General features: G+C 55.8%; 1 protein-coding gene across 1 annotated transcript; it reads left to right on the plus strand.

Annotated features, from left to right (window-relative positions):
- On the plus strand, positions 1-26,363 carry PRRX2 (paired related homeobox 2). Its single transcript, XM_055721072.1, has 4 exons — positions 1-379; positions 21,722-21,906; positions 22,081-22,259; positions 22,825-26,363. Exons 1-4 carry the CDS (start codon positions 136-138, stop codon positions 22,958-22,960), a joined length of 744 nt encoding a protein of 247 aa, XP_055577047.1. The 5' UTR covers positions 1-135; the 3' UTR covers positions 22,961-26,363.
- Positions 26,364-27,008: the final 645 nt, after the last annotated feature.

The raw sequence follows: 27,008 nt of genomic DNA on the forward strand, positions 1-27,008 counted from the left end.
CCCCCCCCCCCCCTTTTTAAGAAAATTATTATTTAAATTTTTTTTATATTTTTTTTGGGGGGGGGGGGGGAAGGGGAAAGGGGCCGGGGAGCGGCCCGGCATCTCGGGGTGGGCTACGGGCTGGGGGTGGGAGCCATGGACTCGGCGCCAGCTTTCGCCATGGACAAGCCGTTCGCCCCCGGCACCGTGCGCGGCCCGGAGCCGCCCGAAAACCCTCAAAGCCGGAAAAACTTCAGCGTGAGCCACCTCCTCGACCTGGAGGAGGTGGCAGCCGGTATGAACGGGACCCCCCCGGCCGGTCCCCCGCCCGCCGGTGGCGGCAAGGCCATGCCGGAGCCGTCGGGAGGCAGCAGCGGCAGTGAGGCGGCGCCCCAGGACGGTGAGTCCCGCCGCCCCGGGTGGGTCCCCCTCGGTGCGGGGCAGTTCTGGGGATGGGGTGCCCCCGGCGTCCCCCAGGCCGGGCTGCAGAACCGCGGTGCCCCTGCGCAGCGCCGGGCACCGCGGAAAAAAGGGTGTTGGTATCCCCTCGCGACGGGGTGGGAGGCACCGGGATAGCGGGTGGAGGCGAGGGGTAACCCCCGTCGGGGCGAGCTGCGGGGGTGCCGACACTCCGATGGTTGGGGCAGAGGGACCCCGCACCGGGGAGAGAGGGCACATGGACCCCGCACCGGCTGCCTCCCCGCCGGCACCGGAGGTGGCGGGTATTGGACGGTCCCGGGCAGCCCCGGCGCGCCGGGGCTGCGCGGCCCACGGGGTCCCCCCCTTCCCCCGGGGCTCCCCGCCTGGGTTTCCGGGCCCGGGGAGCGGAGGCGGCCCGGCGGGGCCGTGGAGACCGGGACGTAGCGGTCTTCTCCCGGCGCCCGCCGCAGCACGTTTCCGGGCCGGTAGCACCGGCAGCGACGGGCCGGCGGGGACAAAGCCGGGGCTGGAAGAGGGGACGGGGATCGACCCGGGACCCGACTTCGTCGTGCACGGTCTGGCAGCTTTTAACGCTTTTTTACCGGGGCAACCCCGCCTGCCCAGGGACTCCGCGGCTGCAGCCCTCGCTGGGCTCCGTGCATCCTTCCGCGCCGCTCCGCAGGCCCCGGCGCATCCCGGCTCCCGTGCCTGGGGCGGGGGGCGAGGAGGATCCGCCCCGTCCCTGCGGCAAAGCTCCGGCCCGAGGGCGCCCGGCAGCCCCCAGAGCCCTCACGGAGCCGAATGTCCCCTCGGGGCACGGGGGGGAGATGGGGATGGGGAAGGAGAGGGGGTGCGGAGCATGGGGTGGAGATGCAGCCCCACCACACCTCCCCACGGCCCGGGCCCTGGTGCCCACCCCGGGGCACTCTGCGAAGTGGCATCCCCCAAATGTGCCTCCCGACTGGACTTTGGTACCCCGAGCTTGTTTTCTGCAGCCCCTGGGGTGCAGCCCTGGGGTGCTGACGGCCCTGCCGAGGGCTTAATCCGCACCTGGCCGGGGTGCCCAGCCCACCCAGGAAGCTGTGCCAGTGAAGGGGCTCAGCTCACCCCAGAGGCTGCCCAAGACGTGTGGTGAGGGGCTCCTAGCAAGAACCCCCCTCCCCCACAGGGTGCTCCCCACTGTCCCCTCCCGTGGCTTCCACATTGTGTGCAGGTCTGAAGAATCTTTCTCCTATCCACATCTGACTCCCTGCACAACCTCCGTCCTCCATGGAGAAGGCCTGCTGAGCCTCTGCTTGGGATGCTGAGGGGTGGGTGAGGCTGGATGCTGCTTTCTGGGATGGTATCTGGTATTTTTGGCATTGTTTCCCATCCTCTCTCCCTTTCCCTTGGGTTTTATTTGTACTTCTCGCAATGCCTTTGGGACTGTGGTGAGGTTTTTGCCTGCTGATGGGACTATACAGGGGGACAGTATGCCATGGTGGGATCACTGCAGCTTTTGGAAACCCAGCCCAGCCTGCAGCAGCCAGCTCATCTCACAGGCCTATTTGCAAAACAGCAGAGAAACTACCCACCTTGCTGAGCTCCTACTGCACCCCAAAGAGGTTCAGTGGGAACTGGGGGTGATGGAAATACCAGAGTGAGAGAGGTTGAGAGAGAGAGAGAGAGAGGAAAGGGAGCTGGCTGATCCCCACAAGCCCATTTTTCACCCCGAAGGCCCATTCCTCCTGGGGCAGAGGTCCTGTGGGGTTTGGCCAACTGATCCTAGCATCGCTGGACCACGAGGGATATTTTCCATTAGCACCTGTTTCAGTGAGGTTGCAGGGATGAAGACACCGGCAGCATCTGGGATGCTCTGACAACCCATCCAGGAGTGGAAGCATTTCTCCCTGTGATCTCACCTGGAGGAAGAAATACCTGAGTGATGAGAGCTGGGAGCAGTAGGCAAGAGAGCAAGGAAACAGAGAAGAAATCCTGTGTGCATGCAAACATCAGCTTGTGAGACCCGTTACCCACTGCCACTGCCTTAACTGGGATGCAGTTTCCTAAACTGAGATGGGGAGACCCTAAATACCAGGCAAATGCCCTGCCTTTGCAAGCATCAGCATTTTGCTACACATCTGTGATGCTTTCGGCATCAGTGTGGTGACAGCAGAGGAACTTTTACTGGTAACGTTATCTTTTATTGGCATCCTAAAGTAAAAAAAAAAAATCTCTCAGCATTTTCTCTCATCTTCCTCTTCACAATCATGGCTTTTTCTGCCAGATGCAAGTTTGGAGCCCTGCAGGTCACTGGCAGTGGGTTTATTATCAATGCAAATGGGCCCCAGTACCTGAGTGTCTCTCTGCGGGGTGTGGCTCTGCGCTCTGCCTGGGAAGCCATTATCAGGGTCATCGCACTGGTGAGTTGGAGGAAGAGCAGCCCCGAGCCTGCTGTGATGCTGCTGGCACCCCCTCCGCCGGGCAGGTCTTGCCGTGGTCTGGGGGGCCACGCTGGCAGAGCTGGCACAGGGCTGCTTTAGGCAGCCCCAGGCTGTGCTCAGCAGACTGCAACCTCAACAAAATCCTCTCCCTTTTCCCAGGTGGCCGCAGCAGGAGGAGGCTTCTGTTCCAGAGGCTGGCAGAGCCAGAGAAACTTGGGGTAGGGTTTTATTCTTTGCAGAGGGGGATTCAACCCCCTCCTGCTTTTACTCACCGTTCTTAGCCCACAGTCCTCCCCACTGGGGCGGGTGGCTGGGGACAACCCCACATCCAGGGCCTTGAGCACATCTCTCCTCCAGGAGCAGCCCCTGGCACATCCCTTCCTGTTGGCATCGAGGACCAGAGCTGTCCCCGCCTCCCTCTCCAGCCAAGGGGGCTGCTCAGCCCCTGCCTTGGCCCCAGCCCCAAAGTGGCCCTGAGGGCACCCAGTGCATCCACATGGGAGAATGAGTACAAATATCTGTGCAACGTGTTGCTCTCATGGCACCCCAAAATTAAGAGGCAGAAATCCCACAAGCCAGGCGAGAGTGAGGAAATGCCAACAGGGTGGTGCAGGCTTGTCCCCATCCTCATAGTCATCTTCATTCTCCCCTGGAGCCATGCAGCAGTCTCCCTTCGAAAACCTTCTGCACAACTTCTGAGGTCTTGAAAGCTTGTTCACCTCCTTTCATTAGACTAACAAATAATGTGTAACGCGAAACATCTGTTAACAACAGCCCTTAATGTTCTCAAGATGATAAAGCAGGAGGGTAATTTTAGCCAGCAGGCCTTGACTGATGGCTTTTCAAACAATGAACTTACTTTTGGTGCCGCCTGGGGATGGGAGAGGGAGTCGGGCGCTGGCTCCAGCGGCTGCTTCAGGGCTGAAAACTCAAAAAAGCCACTTTTGTCACAGCTGGGCTTGGAGGAAGGACTGTGGTCCCTCCAAGGGGATCCTCCAGCATGGGGCATGCATGCATTGCCCGTTTGGCTGCAGCCAACGGGACTGGGCGATGGCATGGGGAGATCTGGTGGCCCCTGGGCATCCCATTTGTAGAACAGCTTCTGGGGCCCTTTCCTCACCCCCCGGGGCAACAGGGACCCTCTGACCCATGCTGGGGCTGTGGGAATGCTGAGCAGAGCAGTGATGGAGTGAGAGGAGAGGCTACACCTGAGGGGGCAGAGGGGATTAAGATGATGTTACAGGAAATTGGTTTTGGTTTAATTTCATAAACGAAAGCAGTTGAAAAGGGAGAAGCATGGCAGGGAGGGGCAGGGACCTGGTAACAGAATGGAAAAGGGGAAGGGACTGGCTTTTGGGGTCAAGCAGTGGCTGATTGCCCCAAGCAGCCCTGTTGCTGCTCCCAAGGCTTGGGCATCTTCTGTGGGGCAGAGCCATCCCAGCTGATGTCCCCATGGTGGCCCAGCTCAGGGGCTCTGCTAGTCCTGGCTCATGGGACACAATTCGGCTGTGCTTCTCTGCCTTTCCAAATGCTGCTTGTCCCTGCTGGATGGGGGGCACAGCTCGGGGACACCTTGGCCCTCCTGGCTGCATGGGCAGGAGGCAGCTCTGTAACACCACGACTGCTGAAAAAGGGCCAGGATGTGCCTGTGGGGATCTGCCTTCCCTGGGACATCTGTGCACGTACACGGCTTGGCTGCAATTACACTCAGCATCATTGACTTGTGGCTGACCCCCTGTGCCTAGCTCAGGGCAACACAAACCCGTGGGCCCAGCAAGGTTGGGCCATGGGCATGGGGAGCCAGCCAAGACCCCCCTGCCTCATAACCCTGGACCTGTCACACTCCTTTCTCCAGCATGCATCTGCTTTCTGTGGCCCCAAAAGTGCTGGAAATCTCCCAAACTCCTCTGCTAGGAGGCTTGCTGTGGCTTCTGGATGACTGCTCAGGGAGGGACAGGGCTGCTGGGACCCCGACTCAGCCCTCATTGGTGGGAAGAGGCTTTGAGAAGCATCTGATGGACCTGGCTGCAGCTCTCCAAGGAAAGGCTCTTGTGCTTTTGTCTCCCCACAGGATGGGACAGCTGGGGTCCCTGCTGCTTGGGGTGGCACTGTGAACTGCTTACCCCAGCCTGGGGGGATGACATTAGGATGTGCTGGGGTGGGACATGACCCGCCAGTGGGCAGCAAGGCTGGGGTGCAGGGTTTACAGCACCTGTTGTCCCTCACTGGTCCCCAAAACAGCATCAGTTGAGGGTGCCTGGGGGCAGGAGCCCCTGTCTGTGGCATCCTTCCAAGCTGGCAGACCTTCTGCAGGGTCCTTGGTGGGGATGGTTTCCATGTGGTAGAACCAGGAACAGTGGCATCCAAAGCAACGGGGGAGGCAAACCATCTCAGTCCTTGTAAGGCCAGCACAGCCAGGATGGGTGGCACCAGGACAGGAGCCATCTTTGCACAGCCATGACTCTCTGCAACTAGATGCCACCTTCACTGTCCCCAGTGCCTGCCTGGGGACATCCCCCTGCTTGAAGGGCTTTGAGGGCTGCAGACACAGAGACAAGGGTGTTTGTTTTTTTTTTTTTACACATAAGGATGATGCTCAAGGGGCTGCTTGAGTGGGACGGTCTAGAGGGGAGGGGACAGCATAGCCAGGCCTTGTACCCGAGACCAGCAGTTGCCCATTGCATGATGCCAGCAGGTCCCCAGTACAGCATCCATCAGTGCATATTGAGTAAATGCCAATTAATCCGGGTGGGAGCTCCCTGCCCCAGCCCACCTCCCAACCCTCCACGTTTGTTTGCGCTTAGTGCAAGGCCAGCAACAGGCAAGGGATGGATGGGGAGCCTGACGTGTTCTGGCTCACCCAGACAGTTTCCAGCCATGCACAGGGAGCCTGGTCTATCCCAGTCAGGAAAAAAAGGGGCTAGGGGAGGGACCCACCCCCCACGCTGCACCCCCCTGGGCTGCTGCAGGGCACAGGGGACAGTCCGAACCGGCAGTGTGATCCCTGCAGGCAGGCTTCGGCCCCCCTGACTGGGGACCCCGCCACCATGGCTCTCACCCTGTGTCACTGCCATGGGACCCACTGTCCTGCGGGTGGTCCCCTATCACACAGAGGAGGAGAAACTGGTTCCCCAGGTCTCACTGATCCAAAACCCACGGCCATGGTGGGGGGGGCTGGGCAGGGAGTGGTGCTTTTCTTATGGTGCAGGCAGGACAAGAGGCTGAGTTAGGTCACAGGCCTGCCAAAACCAGCCAGAGCAGCATAAACAGCTGCCAGGCACAGGCAGGGAGGGAGGGAGGGAGGGACCCTGGGGTGGGGGTCATGGCTGGGAGACCCCAGGTCTCACGGGGTTTCTGGCATGGGGCTCACCCTGCTACCACTACTCTGTGCTTCTCCGTGCCCTCCAGCTCCAAAGGGCGACACTCACTCACCATCCTGCTCCTCCTGCAGTGACACCTGCTCACCATCTTGCTTCTCCCTGTGTGCTGGAAGGATGCTGTGTGCCCTGGGGTACAGTCAGGCTCTTACTGACTGGTGGCACCTGGCTCCAATTTGGGGAAAATCTGTACCCAAATGGGCTGAACACATCCAGCTGGGCTCTGAGCTCCCCCACCCCAGTTCAGGGGGCTCTGGGTTGAAGTGGGGATTTTTGCAGCCCCAGGAAGGAGCCCTGCTTGCTCAGAGTCCTCCCCAGGGGTGCAGGAGACCTACCAGCACATTTTTTGCAGCATTTGCAGGACTCTGTGGGGTCCCTGCACATGTTTGTATCTGTGCCAGGAGAAGCTGCTGCCAGAGGGTAAAGAGAAAAAAAACCCAAATCAGGGCCTGGGGAGATGGGTCCCCTCTTGCTGGGGAAGCCTGAGAGCAGAGCAGCTTTAGCCAGGCCGGGAAAATCACTTTCCTCCCCACTTCTCGCTGCTGGGATTTTTCTCCCCTCAGCACCCCCAGTGAGCCAGGTTTTTGAAAGGCATCGCCACCAAGGATGCTCATTCCCACCCCACTTTCCAGCAGGGAAAGGGTGCAGGAGCATGGGACAGAGCTGCAAAAGCTACTGCTCGACAGGGTCTGGAGGGGACAGCAGGGGGACACTGGGCTTTGCCCCACTCCCTTGGGAGCCCTGGCAGCACCCACTGATGTGCTTTAAGCCCCAGCAGCAGCTCAGACACCCCTGTGGCACAGCCATCCCCAGCACAGGAGGGTGCCTGGGCATGGGGACACCTTGCCTGTTCCCCCTGGGGCTGTTATGTCTAGCTCAACCAGGAACAGCTCAGTGCAAGACTATTTCCCCTGTCCTTTTGGGCTGTTATTTCAGGGAACAGGGCTGATTCACAGGAAAAATATGAAATTTCGGCTCAGCGCAGCCAAGATGGGTGAATTTCAACGAATCAGCATTTTAAGAGAGCCTGGGTGTGTGTCTGTAGCTGGGAGGCTGATGAAATGATTTGGGGCTTTGAGGCTGCCTCGTTAGAAACCCTCCTCTCTCCCAGGGAGTGGGGCTGATCACTCCTTCTCCTGGGGCTGATTCCTTTCAACCATGAGGAGTTATCCCCCCCGAGCTGTAAAAACGTTGAGCTGAAGGGATGAGGTTTGAGGCAGGATGGGCTCTGGGTGCTTTGGGGCTGGTAGAGGCTTGATGTCCACAGGCTGGCACCTCGTCCCCTCCCTGCAGTGCAAGCAGCAGCTGGAAGGAGTTATCCCCCACTATGGGATCCCTGAGCCACGGAGCAGGCTCAGGGCATCCTTTAAAATGCCGAGGCAGTAGGTTGTAGCCAGGCTGAGCTGGGACTGGGCAAGGATTTAGACCAGGCTTAATGCAGATCAGGTTTTTTTGCTGGCTGGAAAAAGCAACTGGGAGAGGGTGCAAGTGTGGCTGGCAGAGGCAGCTGTCCCTTGCCCAGTCCTGGTGCCTGTGCAGGGCCAGCAATGCCCAGCTGAGTCAGGAAGAATGGGGAAAGCAAACCTGGTGGAGGAAGGGCTGATCTGGAATTTCAAGGTGGTTTTCTGATGCCTGTTGGCCAGCGCTGCCCCAGCACTGCAGAACTGCTTTGTAGGCCTCCACATTTCTGAGAATTAAAGAAAAAAATCCCACCCTCACCCTTGAGGCCTTCCCAATATTTGTGTCCGCCCAAGGGACACATGGCTGCAGGCGATGTTTTCCAAAAACTTCCCACGGCAGTGTAATGAAATGTCCTGTCCACACTCAGCAACCCTCATGGAATGCTTCTCTGCCCTGTGCTTCCCCTGGGAAAACCAGCCCCAGCACTGGGACCTGCTGGGGGCATTACTGGGGGTGCAGGGGGGTCCGGCTCCTTCTTGCTTGGCAGCCCCTTGCCCATGGACAGCCCATGCTGGCAGCTCCAGCTGCGGGTCCCCTAGTAGAGAGTTGGGGGTTAAATGGGATGCTGATGTCGGAGGGGCTGGGGGAAATTATCCCAGCTCGGAGGGGCAGTGACACCCCTCTGGGGACATGAGGGGGACAGATGGAGTCCCCTTTACCACCCCCCTTCCCTGCAGCTCTGCTGGCAACTGCCCCATCTGTGCATGCTGCTGGGGTGCAAACAGCAGCTCGGGAGGCCGCAGGCATTAATTGGGCAGGACGTGTAACAAGGCCGCCGTGCTGCTCCTTCACCCCAGGGCTGGGGGGCCAGCAGCCCCTGAGAGCCAGTGCAGGGCCGGGGGTGCAGCTCAGGTCCTGGGGGGACGCCGGGCAGGCAGGGAGCCTTCAGAGAGCGGGCTGCTGGCCCCCTCCCCTTCCCTCCTCATCCCCCTTTGGAGTGCATATAATAAAGCAGCTTTTCAGCTGTGGCTGCAGTGATAGATCAGGAAGAATTGTATGAGTCTATTAAAGTCTGTGTGTCTCTGAATGGAGACTGTGGCTAAGCCAGGCGCCAGGCTCGCGCATTGAACCAGATGTGGAGAGGCGCCATCCTTTCCAGCCACTGAATCTGAGAGGCTGCAGGCTTCACACGCAAGGAAACTGGAGTGCACATGGCAGGGGAGCCGGGGGAGCGCCGGGGAGCACATGGCAGCGCTGGTGCGAGTGGGGCGCTGGGGAGGGGGCAGCGCCCAGGCCCTCCTCACAGGCACGGGAGCTGAGCCTGGGGGCTGCGGAGAGCAGCCCAGCTACAGAGCTGGAACAGAGGGGCTGGCGCAGCAGGTTGTGCTGCCCTGGGCTGCGGGCTGCACCCCAAGTTGTGCAGAGCATTGGTGGGGCCGGGTTGTGCTGCACCTGGAGCTGTGCAGGGCATTGCAGTGTGTGTGTGGGGGGGATTGCATTGCACCCCAAGTCATGCAGAGGGACTGCATTGTACCACAGGCCATGTGGCACATTGCTTGGGCGGGGTGGGAGCCACATTGCACCCCGAGTTGTACAGAGCAATGCAATATGTGTATGGGGGGAGCTTCATTGCACCCCAAGCTGTACAGGGCATTACAGGGGGAGGGAGTGTTGCATTGTACCCTGGGTCACACAGGGGAATTGCATTGTATCCCAGGTCATGTTGGTCATTGTTAGGTGGGGGGACTGCACTGCACCTCAAGCTGCCCAGTGCACTGCAGTGTGTGTGTGTGTGTCATTGCACCCTGAGCTGTGCAGGGCATTGCAGGAGCTGGGGACGGGGAGGGGTGTTGCATTGCTACAGGGGTGTGTTGGGGATAGGAGTAGCAGTGATGCTGCAGGGGAGCACACAGGGGACCCCATACACAGTGCTGGGCGGGCAGTGGGGAGCAAAAAGCCTGGTCCGACAGCAGCACGGCTGAGGAGGGTGTGGGATGGGGTAATGGGCAGGGACAGCTCTATCACCAAACCCACCGGTGCTGCAGGGCTGCTCCTGCCTCTGCCTGCAGCAGCCTCCTGTGGGTCCAGGAGAGGGAAAGAGAGAAGGAAGGAAGGGAAGCGAGAAGGAAGGAAGGGAAGCGAGAGGGAAGGACAGAAGGAAAGCAGGATGCTGTCCTGCCGGGGACAGCCGTGGCTGGCAGTGTGGGGAACTGGTTGCCCCGTGAACTGGGATCCTGTGCCCCCAGAAAAGGTGTGAAGCAGAGTCCGTCTGTGGGGTGCTGTGGAGGGGACATTGGTTATGTGGGGATGGCCACTGGCACGGTGCTGCTCGGGGCCATGCTGGGCTAGGCTCAGGCCAGGGTGGCCACCACACTCCCTCCTCACAAGTTTCACTTTTTCAGCTGGGCTTGCCACATGGCTGTAATTTGGGGGTTGTAAATACCTCAGGGGAATTTTTAAATTAAAAAAATAACTGTTTTCATTTAAATTAAAAGACACTGAAGCATTTCTATTAGTATTAGAGGTTTATAAAACTTAAAACAAATGTCGAAACTAAACTACCAGGCACTGTCCATTTTGCAAAGGCCTTTGCATGTTCAGCACAACCTGGTTGGTTACGCGTTGAGGGTTAAGTTTTAATGGGATTTATATGAGAGCACCTGGAGGTCCCTGACCCACACCTTGGGACCCTAACCACCAGTGCCACCATGTCCCTGACTTTGCTCCTGGCTCATTTTGGGGGCCTTGGCCAGCTGGGTGCTGGGATCATGGTCCCCAGTGTGGCAAGATGATGTTTGGGCTCCCTGGGGACCCAAAGGGGATGAAAGCTTGGGGTGATGAGGATGAGGGTCTCAGCTCGACTGGGCTTGCAGAAGAGGGACCTCGATGCAGCTGCCCCTACCCTGGCATCTCCAAGGTGTCACCTGGTGTCCTGCCTGTGGCTGGCACTTGCCCCCAGCAACCTGCCTGCTGTACTGTCCCCGCCATCCATTTGATTCCTTCCATTCCCACTGTCCCCGCCATGCACAGCTCTGCTTTAACCTGGAAACAGTTAACCAGGCTGGGTTTAAAAAAAAAACAAAATACGAGCCACTTATTAAAATGAATGTTTTACAATAAATTTGGCGAGAGGCCACCGACCTCAAATGAAAACCAGACAGGAGGACAGCGATGCTGCTTGCTGGCAAGGGTTTCCAGGACGTCTGTGCGTGCAGGCACCCACAAGAGTCCTCCTTAGAGCAGTGGTGGGATGGGGTCCCAGCTGGGGGCTCACAACCATCCCACACCCTGGCCAAATGTGCTGGTGTCCCAGGGCCCAGGGACACTGGCTGACAGCCGTGGGACAGGCTCAGCAGGTGCTGGCGCTCACTGATAAAATGGGTGCTAGGTGGCATCTTGGCCTCAGTGTGAAAAACACCCAATTGGCCTCAAAAAAGGGAGGGGAGATGGGGTGGTGGCAGGAGGCAGCAGGAGGGGACACCGTGGGGATTCCCACCATTCCCCCTGGTCCCTGCCTGTCATCTTCCCTCCGCCTTGGCAGTGACCCTAATGTGATGGGGTCTGTGCTTTAACCTCGTGGGCTGGTGTTGGGTTTCCGTGCCAGATGCCATTGGGGCTGGCTTGGTATGGGCGTTTGCTTATTAAATTTCAAGAAACCACCTTTTTTGGGGGTGGGGGTGGGTGGGGGGAGACGAAGGCTGGGATTGCCATGCCAGGGGTCCCTGGCTGGGAGCCAGCCCTCTACACAGCATTCCTGCTATGCAGCTCTGGCTGATTACTTTTGTTTTAAACACTGTGCAACAGTCCCAGCAAGCTCTTGACACTGTGATGGTCTGAGGCACCCATCATCCCGTCCCACTCCCAGCCCCTGGGGAAGCCCACTTTGCAGTTAAAGCTGAGTTTTCAGCAGAGCTTTGCAAGTGCAGGCGGGTGCTGCTCTCAGGGCTGGTGCTTGCACAAGTCTCATTAGCGTTAACTAATTACACATGGCTGGTGCCCTGCTGAGAAATCATGTCACCTGTTATGACAGGTGGCCATGTGCGAGCAATGTTGGTATCTCTGCAGCTGCGTCAGGGATGCACCAAATTGTGCCTAAAATGTTTGCAGTATGGGGAGAGAAGAAACATCTGTTGTGCTCAGCCCCAACGCAGGACAGTGGGGTCTGTCTGTCCTGACATTGTCCATCCTGGCATCACCTGTCCCTGCATCCCACTCGCCAGTGGCTGTGGGGGGCCACCGTAGCCATCCCCTCTGCCCAGACCCCTTAGCTGCAGTGCCCGGGGCTGACCCAAACCCCAGCATTTTGGCAGTGGAGCCCAGGCTGGCCATTTCCCTGCACTGCAGAAGCCCATTCACACATCTGTTAACCATCACCAGCCCTGCCACTCTCCATGCTCAGCTATTTTAATGCATGGCATAACCGGTGCTGGGAAAGCAGGGAGGCTGTGTCCTGGGTAGGTACCCAGGGGCTTCGTCCCCTGGGGCATCCTGGGGTGCTACAGCAGTGTGAGGTGCAGGACAGCCCAAGCACTGGTCTTGTCCCACTCCAAGAAGGTCTCGTGGCTGGGAGATGAAAGCAACCCCCTGCTGGTGAATGCCTCCTCACCAGGGATGCTCCCAGCCAGCGGCGGCTGGGGGAGAGCCAGAGCCTTTTGTTGGTCCCCAGGCCTCTGCCGTGGGGGCTGGCAGATTTGTGGGAGAATAAAATTAAAATTCCTGCTCTCCCGTCAGTCAGTGCCACTCTGTACTTGGCCCGGCTTGGTGCTTCAAACCTACCATTGTGCCTTTCCCCGAGGCCCTTGGCTGTGCCATGAGGGCTTCAGCTTGCTCGGCCAAGTGGCTCCTGCCACCCCTGGCCCCATGGCCGCGAGCATCTGCTCAAGGAGCCCTTCGGTCTGACACAGTTCTCTGAGCACCCCTGGGCGATGCTGGGAGCTGTGGCACAGCACACACCACATCCCTGTATCTACCCTGTTTCCTCTCCCTCTGGCATTTGCAGGGGACATCCCAGAGCAGCACCATTGTGGCTGAGTTTTTGGAGGCTCTGTGTGACCCTGGCCCCTAGACAAAGGGGGATCCTACAGGGGAGTGAACCCCCTTGAGCTGCATGTTCCCTTGCTGCAGGCAGTGAAGATGCCAGACTCTGCCCAGACCCTGACCACACAAAGCCGACTGCAGTGTCCAGCCGTCACTGCCACAGTGCCACTGTCCCCAGCAGACTTGCACAGACAACAGACCTGTCCCAAGAGGCTTTTCTCCTCACCCTGCCATCCTTTAGGGGGAAACTGGGGTACCTGGCAGGGAGCAGCACCCCAGCTCACCTGCTGCTCCGCTCCTCTGTGGTTCCATCCCTGCAGAGACCTGACACAATGGAGGCGATGGCAGCACTGGAGCCGGGACAGCCCATTGTGACAGGCTGTGGTTGCAGCTTCGTCCGTGTGCACAGGGTGCTCTTGGCAGCTCCTGAAAGTGCTTTGCCAGGCTGTGGTCACACGCTGCATGGGCATGGCCAAAGGAGGGAATTTTTCACTTGCAGATCAAGCCCAAGGGATGTGCTCGGCACCCCGGGTCCCAGGCTTGATGCTCTGGGCTGGTGCCACTCATCTGCAGGCACAGCCAGGCAGTCTGATCGCTGTGGCCCTGCACAATGGCCCTGGCTCCCAGGGTGCGTGGGAGCCAGGTGGCTGGGAAAGGGTAGCAAGAGGCTTCACTGAGTCCTGCACCGGGTGCCAAAACTGCTGCAAGACTTTAAAGGCTGTTTCTGTATCCGTTGTTTCAGGGGATGCTGATGGTGCCAGGATCTGTGGTCTGGATCCCACCACAGGGTCGAGGCTGGGGCCAGGATGTTGGGGTGCATCCCAGAGCTGGTGAACCTGGCAGTGGGGTCTGCCCCAGTCCCCTTCTCTAAAGGTCTCTCCACAGGCAGGCAGTTCCCACTCCAGATAAAAGGCAGGTGATGGCACCATCTCCCTCAGCCACCTAGGAGAGTTGGGGGCAGAACTTCTTGTACCGCTCAGCCCTCTCCCACTGAGCTTCACAGCCAAAGATGTTCCCCAGCCCCTTCCTGAGGCTTGATGACATCCCACCAACCCTGCCTCCTCCTTCAGGGAATGCAGCTGCAATTAATTCATTAAACACTTCTGCTGACATAGGAGCTGGCCATGCCAAAACACTGTTCCTGGGGCCTGGCCTCAGCTGGGTGAGCGCCGCACTGGGCTGTGTGTGAGCCTCCAGCCGGGGCAGGAGGGAGTGTTGGGGAGTGTTGAGCATGACAAAGCCTTGGGGATTTACCTGTGGCAGATGACTGCAGCCCCATGGATTTCACCAGCTTTCAGCTTTTCAGTGCATCCTCTCTGAATCACAGCACACAACTGGGCTGGCCAGGTCTTCACCTGCCTTCTCCAGCATCTGGTTTCCCTCTCATCATCCCCTTCTTCCTTCATCCCCTCTCTTCCTCCCCTCCTCACTGTGACCTCCTGATCTTCTCCCTCTTGTGTACTTGGGCTTAGCAGCAGATAAATCACTGCCGCCCTTGCTGGAGAGCCAGTTTTGAACATGCTCACAGCTTTTGCCAGTGAATTTGGTGGCTGCTGCTGGGCTGGGACCGTCCCTAAGAGAGGCAGTGTCCTGTGACATGGGGCTTCCTCTTTCCAGGTTCCTTCTGGTCCCAAAACCCAGCTAAGCATCATGTTCTCACTGTGTTTACTGCACTAAAGATAGGGATGACCCAAAAAAAGGCTTCAGTGCTGCCATTGGGTTGCAAGCACAGGTTGGACACATCCCCACTGGGATGCAGGGATGCTGCTGGCTCAGCTGGCTCTCCAGGAGCTTCCTGGCTTGCTCAGGCTTTCAGTTGGACATGCTGCAGTGGATGCTCAGGCACCACACACCATCCCTAACATCACTGCCGAGCAGCAATTGCAGCTTCTGGGGGTGCAAGGGGAAAAGCCTCCTGGGCTCGGGGGTTCAGGTTCTGCATGGAGCATCCCTGGGGTTGCAGCACTCTGGGCAGAGGCCTCCCAAAAGTTGAGTGTCCGTGCAGCCAGGGGCAGCAAACCGTGGCACTGGGTGGTTTCTGGCCGGTGCAGCAGCAGTTCTATAACCATAAAACAGTCTGCTGCTGCCTGTCAGTGAGCACAGGCTAAGGCCCTCCCGGGACAGCCTTGGCCTCTTTCTTGGTCCAGGCTTTTGCTGCTCCTTTTTAACAGAGACACTTTTCCCCCAGCAAAACTGGCAGCCTGTAAAAACGTGTCAGCGTTTCAGTTTTTTCACAATTAATGAGGTGAAACATCCTCGGAAACATTTCGCTGTAATGTTTCTCCAGTAGCTGAGACTTGCCCCTCTCTTAAATTTTTCATGTACAGCACTTGAGCTGAGAAAGTTTCCTTCGGACTCAGCACATTTGGACACCCCCCCAGTTTCAGTCCCGCCCCCCCCCCAAGCCTCCGGCATTCCTGGGGTCTTCACGAGGCTGGGGCTGGAGGGGAGCAGGGAGCAGCAATGGCCTGGGACAAGGAGGTCAGAGGGAGGGGCTGGCAGCCCCCATTCCCCAGGGACACCCAGTCCCTTGTGCCTGCAGGTTGTTCCCAGGATGGGTTTGGATGTCCCAGCATTGCACTGAGCAAAGACAGGTAGGGCGCGTAGGGCTTGGTGGTGCCAGGGGTCTTCTCCCCTGGGTAGCAGGGTGAAACCACCCAGAAAACGGAGCTACGTTGATACGGTTTTGCCCCCAACCTGCAATGTTTTGTTGGTCCCGTGTACCCAAGCTGGGCTCACTGGTGCGTGCAGGAAAGGCAGCTCAGCTGGGTGACCCAGCACAGAGGGGCAGCTTCTGAGCTGCCTCTCAGCCCCCCCGGGGCTTCCCGAGATGGTTCGGGGAGATTAAGGACCTGTAGTGACACAGGCACCCTCCACCATTGCTTCTGCAACAAACCCTGTGCAGCCTGCGTTGGCGAACAGGGACAAGCCCCCAGCTCCCCTTTGGCTGGTAGAGCATCCCTCCTGCCATCCCTTCGTGTTGCAAAGCCCCAGTGTGGCCAGGTAAACACCCCCGGGGCTCCCAGACTGTCCCCTGCTGTGTTCCAAGACAGGGCAGCACTGGCAGTAGCTGCTGGAAAGGGGGTTCAGCCGTACTCAGTTGCCCATGCACCCCCATGTCACCCCTTCAGCTTTGAGTGTCTCGGCTGAAGGTTATAGGATAAAAAGGAGGCGGAGCTGTTGGACACCATGGAGGGGCAATTCCCAAACCCAAGATCTTTGCTCCAACACTGCTTGCCACAATTCAAAGGGAAATGCTTCCTCCCCATCGCATGATTTAGAGGAACAAGTTAAACAATTACACATGAAACTTTGGCGGACATCATCGCCAGAGCTCTCCTCGCTTCCCCCAAGTGTATAAAGGGAGTCCACATGTTTACCAAGAGAGACCATGGGAGAAACGAAAGACATTGTTTTTCCAAAGGATTTCTTGGCTGTAAAAGGCCTCCACCACCCTGCGGCTTCCCTGATGAAGGTCCAGCGTTAATTTGTTAAATCCACATCAAGTGCCCAGAGAACCCGTTGTTTATTTTTGCTAATTCAGCCGGCCGAGATCAAATTGGGGTTTTATTTGTTAAGGATAAACCTTAATTAATAAAAGCTATTTATTTGGTTAGAGCCGGCTGCAGCCTGAGGGTCAGATATGCCATGATCATTATTTCAAGTAAAACAAACCCAAAATGTCTCTCAACACTTTGAAAAACGTAGAAACTTAGAGGGTTGAATTTATTTGTCTTAGGAAGAATTTACAGCTAATTCCCTCCAGGCTATTTCAACCCTTAAATTATACCCAAGAAGAAAAAAGGGGGAGAAAAAATGCCATTCCAGGCCGAGAAGGGAAGTAAATGGTAAGGCAGATTTGATCATTTGGCTGGGGAGGGGGTGAAAAATTTAAAGCTTAAAAGGTCTTTGGCAAACTGCTTGCAAATAAATGGAAAGCGTGAAATAATTTAACGGCAGAAAACTGTTTGGGGCTCCAGGGTCTATGGAAAATTAAACACGTTGGAGGAGATGTAGCCTGGGTTTTTTGCAGGAGAAGGTTGAACTTGCTCTCTCTTGGCACAGGCCCTGAAAAAGGGGGGTATTTGTACCCCAAAGCCAAGCATCAGAGCTGGAGCCAGCAAAACCTATCTCAGGATGTGGCAGTGCACGCAGGGGGGTGGTTTGCAGCATCATCTAGGGGAGAGACAGTGGCTTACAGTCAGCAGAGATGACCATCCAGGTCACAAGGACACTGCTAGGCAAACACTGCACTCTGGGATGAGTATTTTGCAAAGAAATCCCCCAAACTGGGAGTCCAGAGGGGAGCTGCCCCACAGTGGGAAACAGCATTGTTGGCAATGGAGCCCACCACTGAAAACCATCCTGAGGGATGAGCTGTCCTGCCAGAGCATCCCTGCCTGGGGATGTTGTGGTCCCCAGGGCTCAGACCTGTGAGCAGCTGGGATGTTAAATGCTGGTTAGGTCTGGATCACAGCTGCACAGAGGTCGTTTATCGCTTACTAATGGAGGTTGTAAGTCGAAGCTGAAGTCTTGGTGGAAATCTAGTGAAAATTACCTCTTTACAGCACTCGGTGGCTGCTGTGTGGGAGGCTGGGGGCCCTGCCAAGTGTGGGGTCCCCTCATGGCAAGCCCAGCACCTGAGCTTCAGCAGCTGAAACCCACTGAGTCCTTCCTATGGAAAACTAAGAGAAGCACAGAGGGGAAAGTCAAGAGCTGGAGAAGTGGGCTTGGTTGGCGCTGAGCTGAACCAGCACAGCTCTGACCCAGCAGTACTGGGGTTGTTGCCTTTGCGAACGAGGCAGGACCAGTCACTCCCCAGTTCTCGGTGGCAGGGCAGCTGTCTGGCCCAGCACAGCACAGCACAGGCTTGCTAGCATCAGTATTCCTGCACAGAGGAGGGTTTTGGGGTGAGCCCCAGCACCCCACAGCAGCCGTAGGACAGAGTGCCGGCCCCCTGGCTGCCCGCAGCTCTCAGGCAGGCAGCGTTGCCTGCAGTTGGGCATCACAGAGAGGAGGCTGGAGGTCACCCAGGCTGCATCCAGCACCCCAAAATTCATCCACATCACAGAGATAAAAAAGACTTGTGTCTTTTCTAACACACTGGCTTTTTTTTGTTGAAGCGCACTGGACCCATGCTGCTCTGTGCAAAGCCCCTGCTCCTCCCTCTCCTCATCCTCCCCCACATGTCATCTTTTGTTCTTCAGTAACATTATCCCCCATTTTACCCCTTCCACTGCAAACTTTTTTTCCCCTTTAGCGGAAATTGCAGTCAGTGGAAGATAAATACACTGAAGGCAAAGATGGCAGGGGGATGGCTCTGGAGTCCCCTCTGACCTCGGGGTTAAACAATCAAGCCAATACCTCCAGTTGTGCCCCAGAAAAAAACCCAAAATATAACTGACAAAGGCTTTCTCCGTAACCATCCCTAGCACTGCTTTGGGGCAAAAGACGGACAACAGCAAGCTGGGTTTTAACTTTGTGCAATTACAAACTCTTATTCCTGGAAGCCCATCGGGTCAGGGAACTGGTTTTTGATTTCTCCCATCAAGGTGTCAGCAGATCTGGTTAAACCAAATTCCTGCAGTTGGGTGGCAGCAAGATGGCAGGGAGTCTTCAGGGGACTCAACCCATCCCCTTCCCTGTTCCTTCTCCAGGGCCACAGAGTGCTTAGCGATCCTTATTTCTGGAAAGTGGATTTGGGGCTATTAAAGCATCTCTGATAGAAGCGATCTGGCCTAACTTTGCACACTGTAAACCTGTCAGACAGGCCACCAGCAATTAGGGTAGCATTTATCTGGTCCTACAAGCCTGTGATTCCGGAGCTAATGGGGAAAAGGTGTTGATCCATTACCAAGGCTCATCCTTGAGCGGAGCTGAGGACCCAGGCAAGCACCCCAGCTTGTGGTGCACTCCTGCAGTGCAGAGATGGGGTGGAAAATGAGGGTGAAAATTAACGTAGTAGATAACTGAGCTGGAAAGCAAAGGGTTGGGGGTGGGGATTGGGGAGCTCTGAGCTACGTCAGAGTACAGCATGCTTTAGGGAAGGTGTGAGTAGGTGGGGAAGGGGTTTTGGCCACCAGCATCCTCTGAGAAGCTCCCTGGAGCATTGCACAGGATTTTATGGTGCAGAAGAAGGTCCCTCCATTAAAACCAGCAATAGGGGATGAACAAAATGCCCCAACCCAGGCATGGTCTAGGGCTTGCAGCTGTCCAAGTACCCAGGAACTGCTGGCACCTGGATGCATCCTGACCCAGTTCCAGTCTTAAATCTCCATCCCAGCACACCTGCCAGCCCCATTCAGGAATCGCGCAGCACCAGCTGCATCCCACAACCATTTAGCTCTTGCCTGCATAGGTTTGGGGAGATAGAAGCCAGCCAGAAACAGGGCCAGATCCTACAGAGCTGGTTTGAGAATCTGAGAAACTTCTCCTCCTCCTCCTTGCTTTCAGCCAAATTAGAGTGGGTGAGAGAAGCCATCACTTATGGAAAAGTCCTACAGCCAGATTTTAAATCAAGGACAAAACCAAAAGGGATTTAAATTTTATGTAGACATTTACTAGGGTTCTGTTGAAATTTTTGCCAGTTAAAGGGGGGAGGGCAGTGGGTGCCCTTGGTGATGGCACTTTTTGAACTGAGCCCTATCTTATAATTTCCCTAGAAGCCCTATGGGGTGGCCATAAACCCACAAGGAAATGTCTGTCACCCTGTCACACCCTGTAGCTCCTTCCCAGCCGGATGGTTCCCATTTCAGTCCCAGGGCCCCGGAAAACTCCATGGCTGGACTTCATGTATTTTAATCTAGCGGTGCATTAGCTTGCTGAAGGAAAACAGGACCAAAAAAGGAGTTTAACTAAAAGGGGCAACTGGAAAGCAGAGACTGGCAGAACATTTGAAGCTGCAGGAACAAGGGCTGGAGGGAATCTGGAGAATTTTATTTGTGAGCCTTTAAACATGAACAGCAGTGAAGGGCAGCCTGTGGTTTCCTGGCCAGGGAAAGGGCCTCAGACCTGCAGGTATTTCAGGCACAGCACCATCCGTCTTGTCTTTACCCAACCAAGAAGGCCACGTCCCAAATACAAGAGTACAGGCTGTTTCCAGCCGAAGGGATGGTCAACCAATGTCCTAATGCACCTAGAGCACAATAGAAGACCCAGAGAAATGCTGGCAGCTGCAGCAAGGCCCTGGGAGGTAGATCGTTTTCCTTCCCTTCCCATACAGGGATGCTCTCCTTTTCCCACAGTCCCAGCAGTTTGGCCCCATCATGGCCAAAACGATGCAGCATCCCTGCAAGTGCCTGGGAGATGGGGAACAGGGCTGGTGGTGGTGCCCAGGTCCCACATCCACATCCCTGCATTTTGTCCTTCCAGCGCAACGCTCCTTCCCTTAACAGGTCAGGGTGCTGGAGGCCCTCAGCACTCCCAGGCCCCAGCACTGGTCTTCACTGTAGCAAAGCACCAGAGAAGTCATCTGCTCTTTCCAGGAGGCCACTGCCAGTAATGGAAATACATTTAATTCTTCCTCCTCTGCCGCATCCCCTGCCCTGGCTCATGTTTGGTACTGGAATGCTGTTGGTGGCATCAGCATCAGCATGGTTTTCAGAGAAGGGTGTAAGGAAACTGCAGTAGTTTGAGCTTGAATCTTGCTTTGGACAGAAGGTGATTAGTCCCAGGGACAACCTTCCAGCAGACTCTTCGGGTTTCTCTGGTCCTCAGGGTTCATCTCAGGATGGGACAGCCCTTGGGAGTGGCATATGAGGCAGGAAGGGCCCTTAGGGACTTGATGGAGAACTTGGTGGAGGTTTCATGGCTGGAATTATTCAGAATTAAGGTCCAAGAAGGTTTTTCTGGCCTTAAAAATTTTGGAACCCATAGTTTTCTCCTCCTCAACAGCTTGGTGGTGTCTTGAAGCAGAAGAGTAAATTAATATCCCTTCCTATAGATTGTTACTTGCTCAAGTATCATCTGAAAACTTATTAAATATGTGCAGTGTATCAAGATAGCTTATTAGCAAGTATTTATTTCTTGAGCATATTTAGGGAGCTGTAATTCCTGCCATCACAGCCTCTGCAATGGTGTAGCGCAGAAAACCCCAATATAACCCCACTATGAATCAGAATGTCATACAACTATTAACATTTCAAATAATTCCAAAATACTTTCCCACCAGTAGGTACAGATTGGATCCAGATGCTCTATTAACTGAAAGAATAATTAACCAGTACCTCCGTAAGGAAGAACAACAAGACGTGTTCCGTGTGAAGTCTTTGCAGGCAGCTGACTGGGTATCTCAGAAAAAGACTTCATAAACTTATCCAAACCTGATGATATTAGTGACAAAGAGGAGATTAATCTCAACCTGGCTGAAAGCCCAAGATCAATACTGAGAAACCAAACTACACCCTCAGCTTCATGTTTCCATGAGCCAGCGGAGCCAGAAATAAACACTGCAGAGTCTGAGCTCTGCAAGATGCAGTGGTATTTGTTCCTAGCTCCAAAGACCAGGGCTGGATGAGCAGGTGCTCAGCTGCAGTCCTGTGTCACCTTGGGGATGTGCCACAGCTGGGTCTTCAGGGGGTGCTGGAGGGCGGAGCCAAGACTTACATCTCAGAGATGTTTTGCTGCTGAATTTCCATCGCCATCCATGAAAACTTGACCTAAACCCTTAGTAAGAGCCAAGCCCCAGACATCCTGTGGATGTGTCCCTGTTGCAGGTAGGCTGTGAGACGCAGTCCCAGCAGTTTGGGTCAAGTGCTGCCCCAGAATCCACTGAGAATGGCATTCAAAAATCAGGTCCAGGTGGCTTTAGCCAGGTGTGAAACCACCACAGGTCTTTGCAAATGTTAGGTTTAGCCCTAAGCTCCAGCAGGTGCTAAAATAGGTTTTGATTCTCATGGAGACCACAAGGTTGCACATATGCTGCTCCTCACAGAGTCCCAGGTGCCCACAGGGAGCACAGCTGGTACTGAGCAGGGCAGTGCAGGCCCCTAGGAAGACTCGAGCCTGGCTGGGTCCCCATATGGGGTCTTCAGGGTCTCAAAGGGGTCTGGCTCTCATGTGGCCTCTTCTGTGCTTTCCCCACAGGTGAGAGCCTGAGCCCAAGCTGTGGCGGAGCCAAGAGGAAGAAGAAGCAGAGGAGGAACCGCACCACCTTCAACAGCAGCCAGCTGCAGGCTCTGGAGAGAGTCTTCGAGAGGACGCACTACCCCGACGCCTTTGTGCGGGAGGAGCTGGCGAGAAGAGTCAACCTCAGCGAGGCAAGAGTCCAGGTGAGCAAAGGTTTGTGTGGGAGAAAACAACACCCTCTGCCTTGTCGGCCGGTGAGAGCAGGGACTGTCCGCTCTCTCATTTCATCCTGCACATGACTATGATCAGTAGGACAGATGCTTGGGACGTTCCTGCTCACACCGGGTCCTTGCTGACCACCTTCCTTCTCTGCACAGGTGTGGTTTCAGAACCGGAGAGCCAAGTTTCGCCGTAATGAGAGGGCAATGCTGGCCAACAGATCAGCATCACTCCTCAAATCCTACAGCCAAGAAGCAGCCATTGAGCAGCCCATGGCACCGCGGCCCACCGCGCTGACCCCAGAGTATCTCTCCTGGACCAGCACCTCCCCGTACAGGTAGGTGCAGGTGCTGGAGAAGCTGGGGAGGATGTGGCCACAGGACAGGCTGCCCAGGATCCAGCCCACCACCATGGGAGCGCAGCCCTGTGCTGCTGTTGAGGACGTGGGGAGTTTTATGGGGCCAAAAGGAGCTTGTCCGGCTTTGCTTTGGGAACCTGTTTCAGCCCCATCTGAGCATCCCCTGCCCGCCACTGAACAGGCTCCCCTGCCTCCATGCATTTTGGGGCTGGAGGGGGGCCCCTGGCCCTCACAAGAGTTTCATTTAGCTTCATGCTAATCCTTCCCACATCTCAGCATAGGAGGTGGCATGGATCCCTTCTGGTTCCCAGCTCTCCATGTCCAGCTGTCTTGTCCAAAATCTCAAGGCAGGGCCTCCTGGTGCACAGTTTGAGGGGTTCCCATGTGCATCCAGCCACATAAAAATGCTGAAGCCTTGACTGCTCTTGTGGGAGCTGTCTAAGAGGGGACAGCCAGTCTGGCCTGGGGAGCCAGCAGGACTGCATGGCACACGGGGACTCCTTCGTGGGCCATGCCTCATTCCTCTCCTGCTCCCTCCCCACAGCACTGTGCCCTCCTACAGCTCCAGCGGGACTGCAACGCCCACCCAAGGGGTGAACATGGCCAACAGCATTGCCAGTCTGCGCCTCAAAGCCAAAGAGTTCAGCCTTCATCAGAACCAGGTGCCAACTGTGAACTGACCAGGGCAAAGCCCACCTCATGGCCTCATTCCAGGATACAGCGTGAAGCTCCTGTGCCAGTCCAGGACGAATCTGCAGCCTGCCCAACCCACATGCCACTCATCCAATGTGTCAGCACCTCTCCTCTCCTCTTCCCTTTTGAAGGTAGAGTCAGTCCCAGGACAGAGTGGCACATAATTATAGCCACATATGGAGCAAACTTGGTTAGAAACTTGCTTTTCCGCGCACCCTTATAATAAAAGGCTATATATACACACACATACCCCCCACACGCTCTTCGAGGACAGACAGACTTGCCAAGGAAACAAGAATTTGCTTCCAAACATGGGAGGATCTTGGACTATTGGATTTGACCAATTTGGGTATCTCACCCAGAGAGCCAAAGAGTTATTGGGTCTTCTCCTCCCGCAGGGACAGCGCGCAGCAGTGGGAGGATCAAGAGCCCCCCTTTCTGCCAGGCTGTGACTCGCGGCGCTCAACCGTGCGTGCCGAAGCAGACCCGCACATTCACCTCTCTGTGCATCCCCAGCCATGGTGCTTGGGAGAGACTTTGGGAAGCTGACAGCTCACCCCTGCCACAGCCGATCCCAGCCAGCCCCCTGCACACCACACTGCCTACATCTAGGAGCTGCCTATGTCAATGGCATCAGGCTTTCCTCCTTCCCAGAGGAGTGAGGAGGGCTGGAGCATCTGCACAGACTTGCTCTGAGTCTGTGAGCTCTTCTGCAAGCTGGGGGGAGCATTGCTGATCCCCAGGCAGGCACTGTTGCCCTGCCTTGGTGGGTTTGTGAGCGATTCTGCAGAGCCCCAGGTCATTGAACCGTCCCAGGGAAAGAGAAAATTGGAAAAAGCTGTTGGGTTTCAGCTGAGTAGGCGGCTCCCAGTGCTTCGTGCCAACGGCAAAGCAGGCTTTGCCTTCCGGAGGCACAGCCTCCCCATCGGCAGCTCCACAGATGTGTGTGGGGGTCTGGGGCTGACTCCATGGGGGTGGGCTTTTTTGGTTTTGCAGAAAGGAAATGGTTTCCCTCTTGTCCCACCCCGCTGTGCAGCTTAATGAAGTTGCAAGGTGGGATGTGCAGGGGGATGGACACAGGGTGTGCAGCCTTGCCCCAGGCTGGCACTGCCCCAGTCCTTTGCCCACTGAGCCACAGAGAGATGCACCCTTCACCTTCCCCTACCAATACCACAGCACCAGGGGACGAGCTGGAGTGATGGAGGTTTTACCCTGTGGACAAAGCTCTCTGGGAACCAGACCACCCTTTCCTCACTCACCACAAAGAGCCACCAGCTCAGGTGGGTGGCTTGGATGGAGAAGACACCAGCCCTTCTTGCCTAGAAGGGCTTAGTCCCACTGAGGACTGTAGCAGTAGATCTGAGAATTAATACAACAATTGCTGAGGTTCTTCCTCCACACAAACATCCTCCAGTGTGTGACACCAAGGCTGAAAGTTTTCCAACTACACATGTGCCCACCCAAGTCCCCACCGCTCCCAGGAGCATCCTCTCCCTTTCCCACTGCTCCCTTTCACACTGCAGCTGTACATGGTACCCAGTGGCTGCAGCACTAGGACCCTCAGCTTCACCCCAGGCAGCTCTTGCCCAGGGGGACTCACTCAGCACCCAGAGCTGGAGACCTGGCGGTAGAACCAGGAAAGCAGCACATCTCTTCTGGTTAGGGATGAAGCAGCCCCTCCATCCTGCCCCCAGCCCCAGCTTTCTCTGCTCCCCACAGTGCAGCCTCCCAGCTGGGGACAGCTGCCTCCTCCTCAAGCACAGCGGGCAAAGAGGGGGCACAGCCTGACTGACACTGCCCACCTCATCCAGGGAGCAAAGTCACCCTAAATACTCACCCTGTGCCCCACACCCCTATTTCCAGGGCCAGTATCCTCCACCATTTCCCATGCCAGAAAGGGAGCACACAGCTCCCCATGCCACAGTGAGACACCACAGAGACATGCCAGGCTGGGGGGAAGATGGATCCACTGTGAATCAAATCATTTGCCATGAGAAATGCAGCTTGGGGCGGGAGGAGGGGGCTGGGGAGGAGGTGTTCCTATTCCCATGGAAAGCACAGGGCTCTTTTTTCGGTTATACAAGATGAAACCACAGGGATATAAATGTCACTGCCTCTTTGAGAGCATTAATGAAAATAAACCCATTTAATAGTTTGCAGATGCCGTTTCTGTAAACCTAAAAAAAGCAGGGAATAAATATTTCTTCACTAAATATCTATATGTATATATATATTTGAAAACATTTGCTCCTAATCTTAGGCCCCTCCTTCACCGTGCTCTTGACAGCTTATCACAGCTTGTCAGTCAGCGCTGAAGATTCACCAAGACAAGATACAAATTGCACCCATGGAGGGGTAGCAGGACAGAGGGATTATTGTAATCTAAGCTCCCTCTCACCCTTCCTATTTGTACATTTCAATTACTTGTAACAAGATCCACGGTGGATTTTTTTTTTCTCCTCTTCTGCATGTCTGTGTTTTGGAAATTTTTGTAAGGTTTTTGTAAAAACAACTCTTGTGAAATAATGGAGGAATAAATATTTTACTGAGTAGAGACATGTCTGCGTGTGTGACAGGGACATGGCTCTTTCCTTGCTGGCCGCTGTGGTTTCCCCACCTGCCTTAGACAAGCACCATGGGCAGGGGACCCGACAGCTATGACAGAGCCACCTTCACCTGATGTCATGGTGGCACCTCACAACTTCTCCAAGACCTGGATTTCATCCCAGAGTCCCAAACAGCAAGTGGCCCACATGCCCCAGGAGAGGAGCAGGAGCCAACAGCTCACAAATTCCCCACGAAGCAGCAGCTCATGTTAACACCAGCCCCAGTTCACACCACAGCTCTGGGAGCAGCACCCGACTTTCCCCCCAGCAGCAAGGGAATGGGCTGAGATGGGATGCGGCCAAGAGCAGGCAGCAGAGCCCCTGGCTTCTAGGTGATCAGGCCAAATCCAGCACTGCAAATTAGGGGAAACCTATAAACACCAATTGATGCTCCACAGACATTAGGGATGAGACAACCCATCCTCTTGGGACAAGTGCTCATCAGTGACCCCAGCAGAGACCACCACAAAGTTATCGCACAGCCCTGGGAGCCAGAAAGAGGCGACACAGAAGTCTGGACCTGTGCAGAGAATTGGAGGCAGCGGAGAAATAAGATTGTCTTCAACACATCATCACTGCCTGCACACCCAGGTACTTGAACAGATGCTGCTCTGTCAAGCACACAGACTTAGTAAGGGCTGGGTGAACAAGCACTGGGAGCCCAAATCAGCACTAAATCCTGCTCTTTCAGGCTCCATTCCGTGCACCAAGGAGGGCATTAACCTTGTGGGCTGCAGGCTGGGCACCGATGGGGCACACAGGCAGAGAGTCAGGCTGAAGAGGTGAGAAGATGTGGGACCTGAAGGGCAGCCCAGCCTCGCTGGGGGCTCAGCAGAGCCTCACAGGTGAGCAGATTTGCAAGGAGCCAGGATCAGTACAGGATGCTGTGAGCAGGATGGCTCCTAGAGAGATACAAGTCTGCTGCAGGGGAGCATGCACACAGAGCAGCACGTGGCTCCCTGGGGGTTTTCTCCTTCAGGTCTACAGAAATTGAGCTAAGAGGCAGCAAGGAGAAGGGTCAGATTCTGCATAGGCAACTAGCTAAAAGATAAGAAACAAAAGGGTAGGAATAAATCATCTGCTCTTAGATTGCAGAGTGCTTCCCAGGGAGCAAAGGCTCACAGGTCAGGGCAGTCACAGAGCACCCAAAAGCAGGGGGAAGCAGTAGTCAGGCAAAGGAAAAACCAAAGAGTAAAGGTAGCCAAAGCTGAAAAGAGTTCCAGGACCTCATGGTGCTGAGCTATAAAGCAGCAGAGGTAATTCAGTGCTGAGAGGTGTGAAGATGTGCCTGGGGAGACTGCCCAGTATGCACACAGGCTGAAAAGCAGCGAGTCAAGTGGCTGGGACTGCTAGGAAAGGATTAGAAACCAAGGCAGGAAACATCCTCATGGCTGTTGTAGAAACTCACAGCACAACTAGAGTCTGAAAT

Source organism: Falco cherrug, chromosome 9 (assembly GCF_023634085.1).
Source record: "Falco cherrug isolate bFalChe1 chromosome 9, bFalChe1.pri, whole genome shotgun sequence".
Taxonomy (NCBI): Eukaryota; Metazoa; Chordata; class Aves; order Falconiformes; family Falconidae; genus Falco; species Falco cherrug.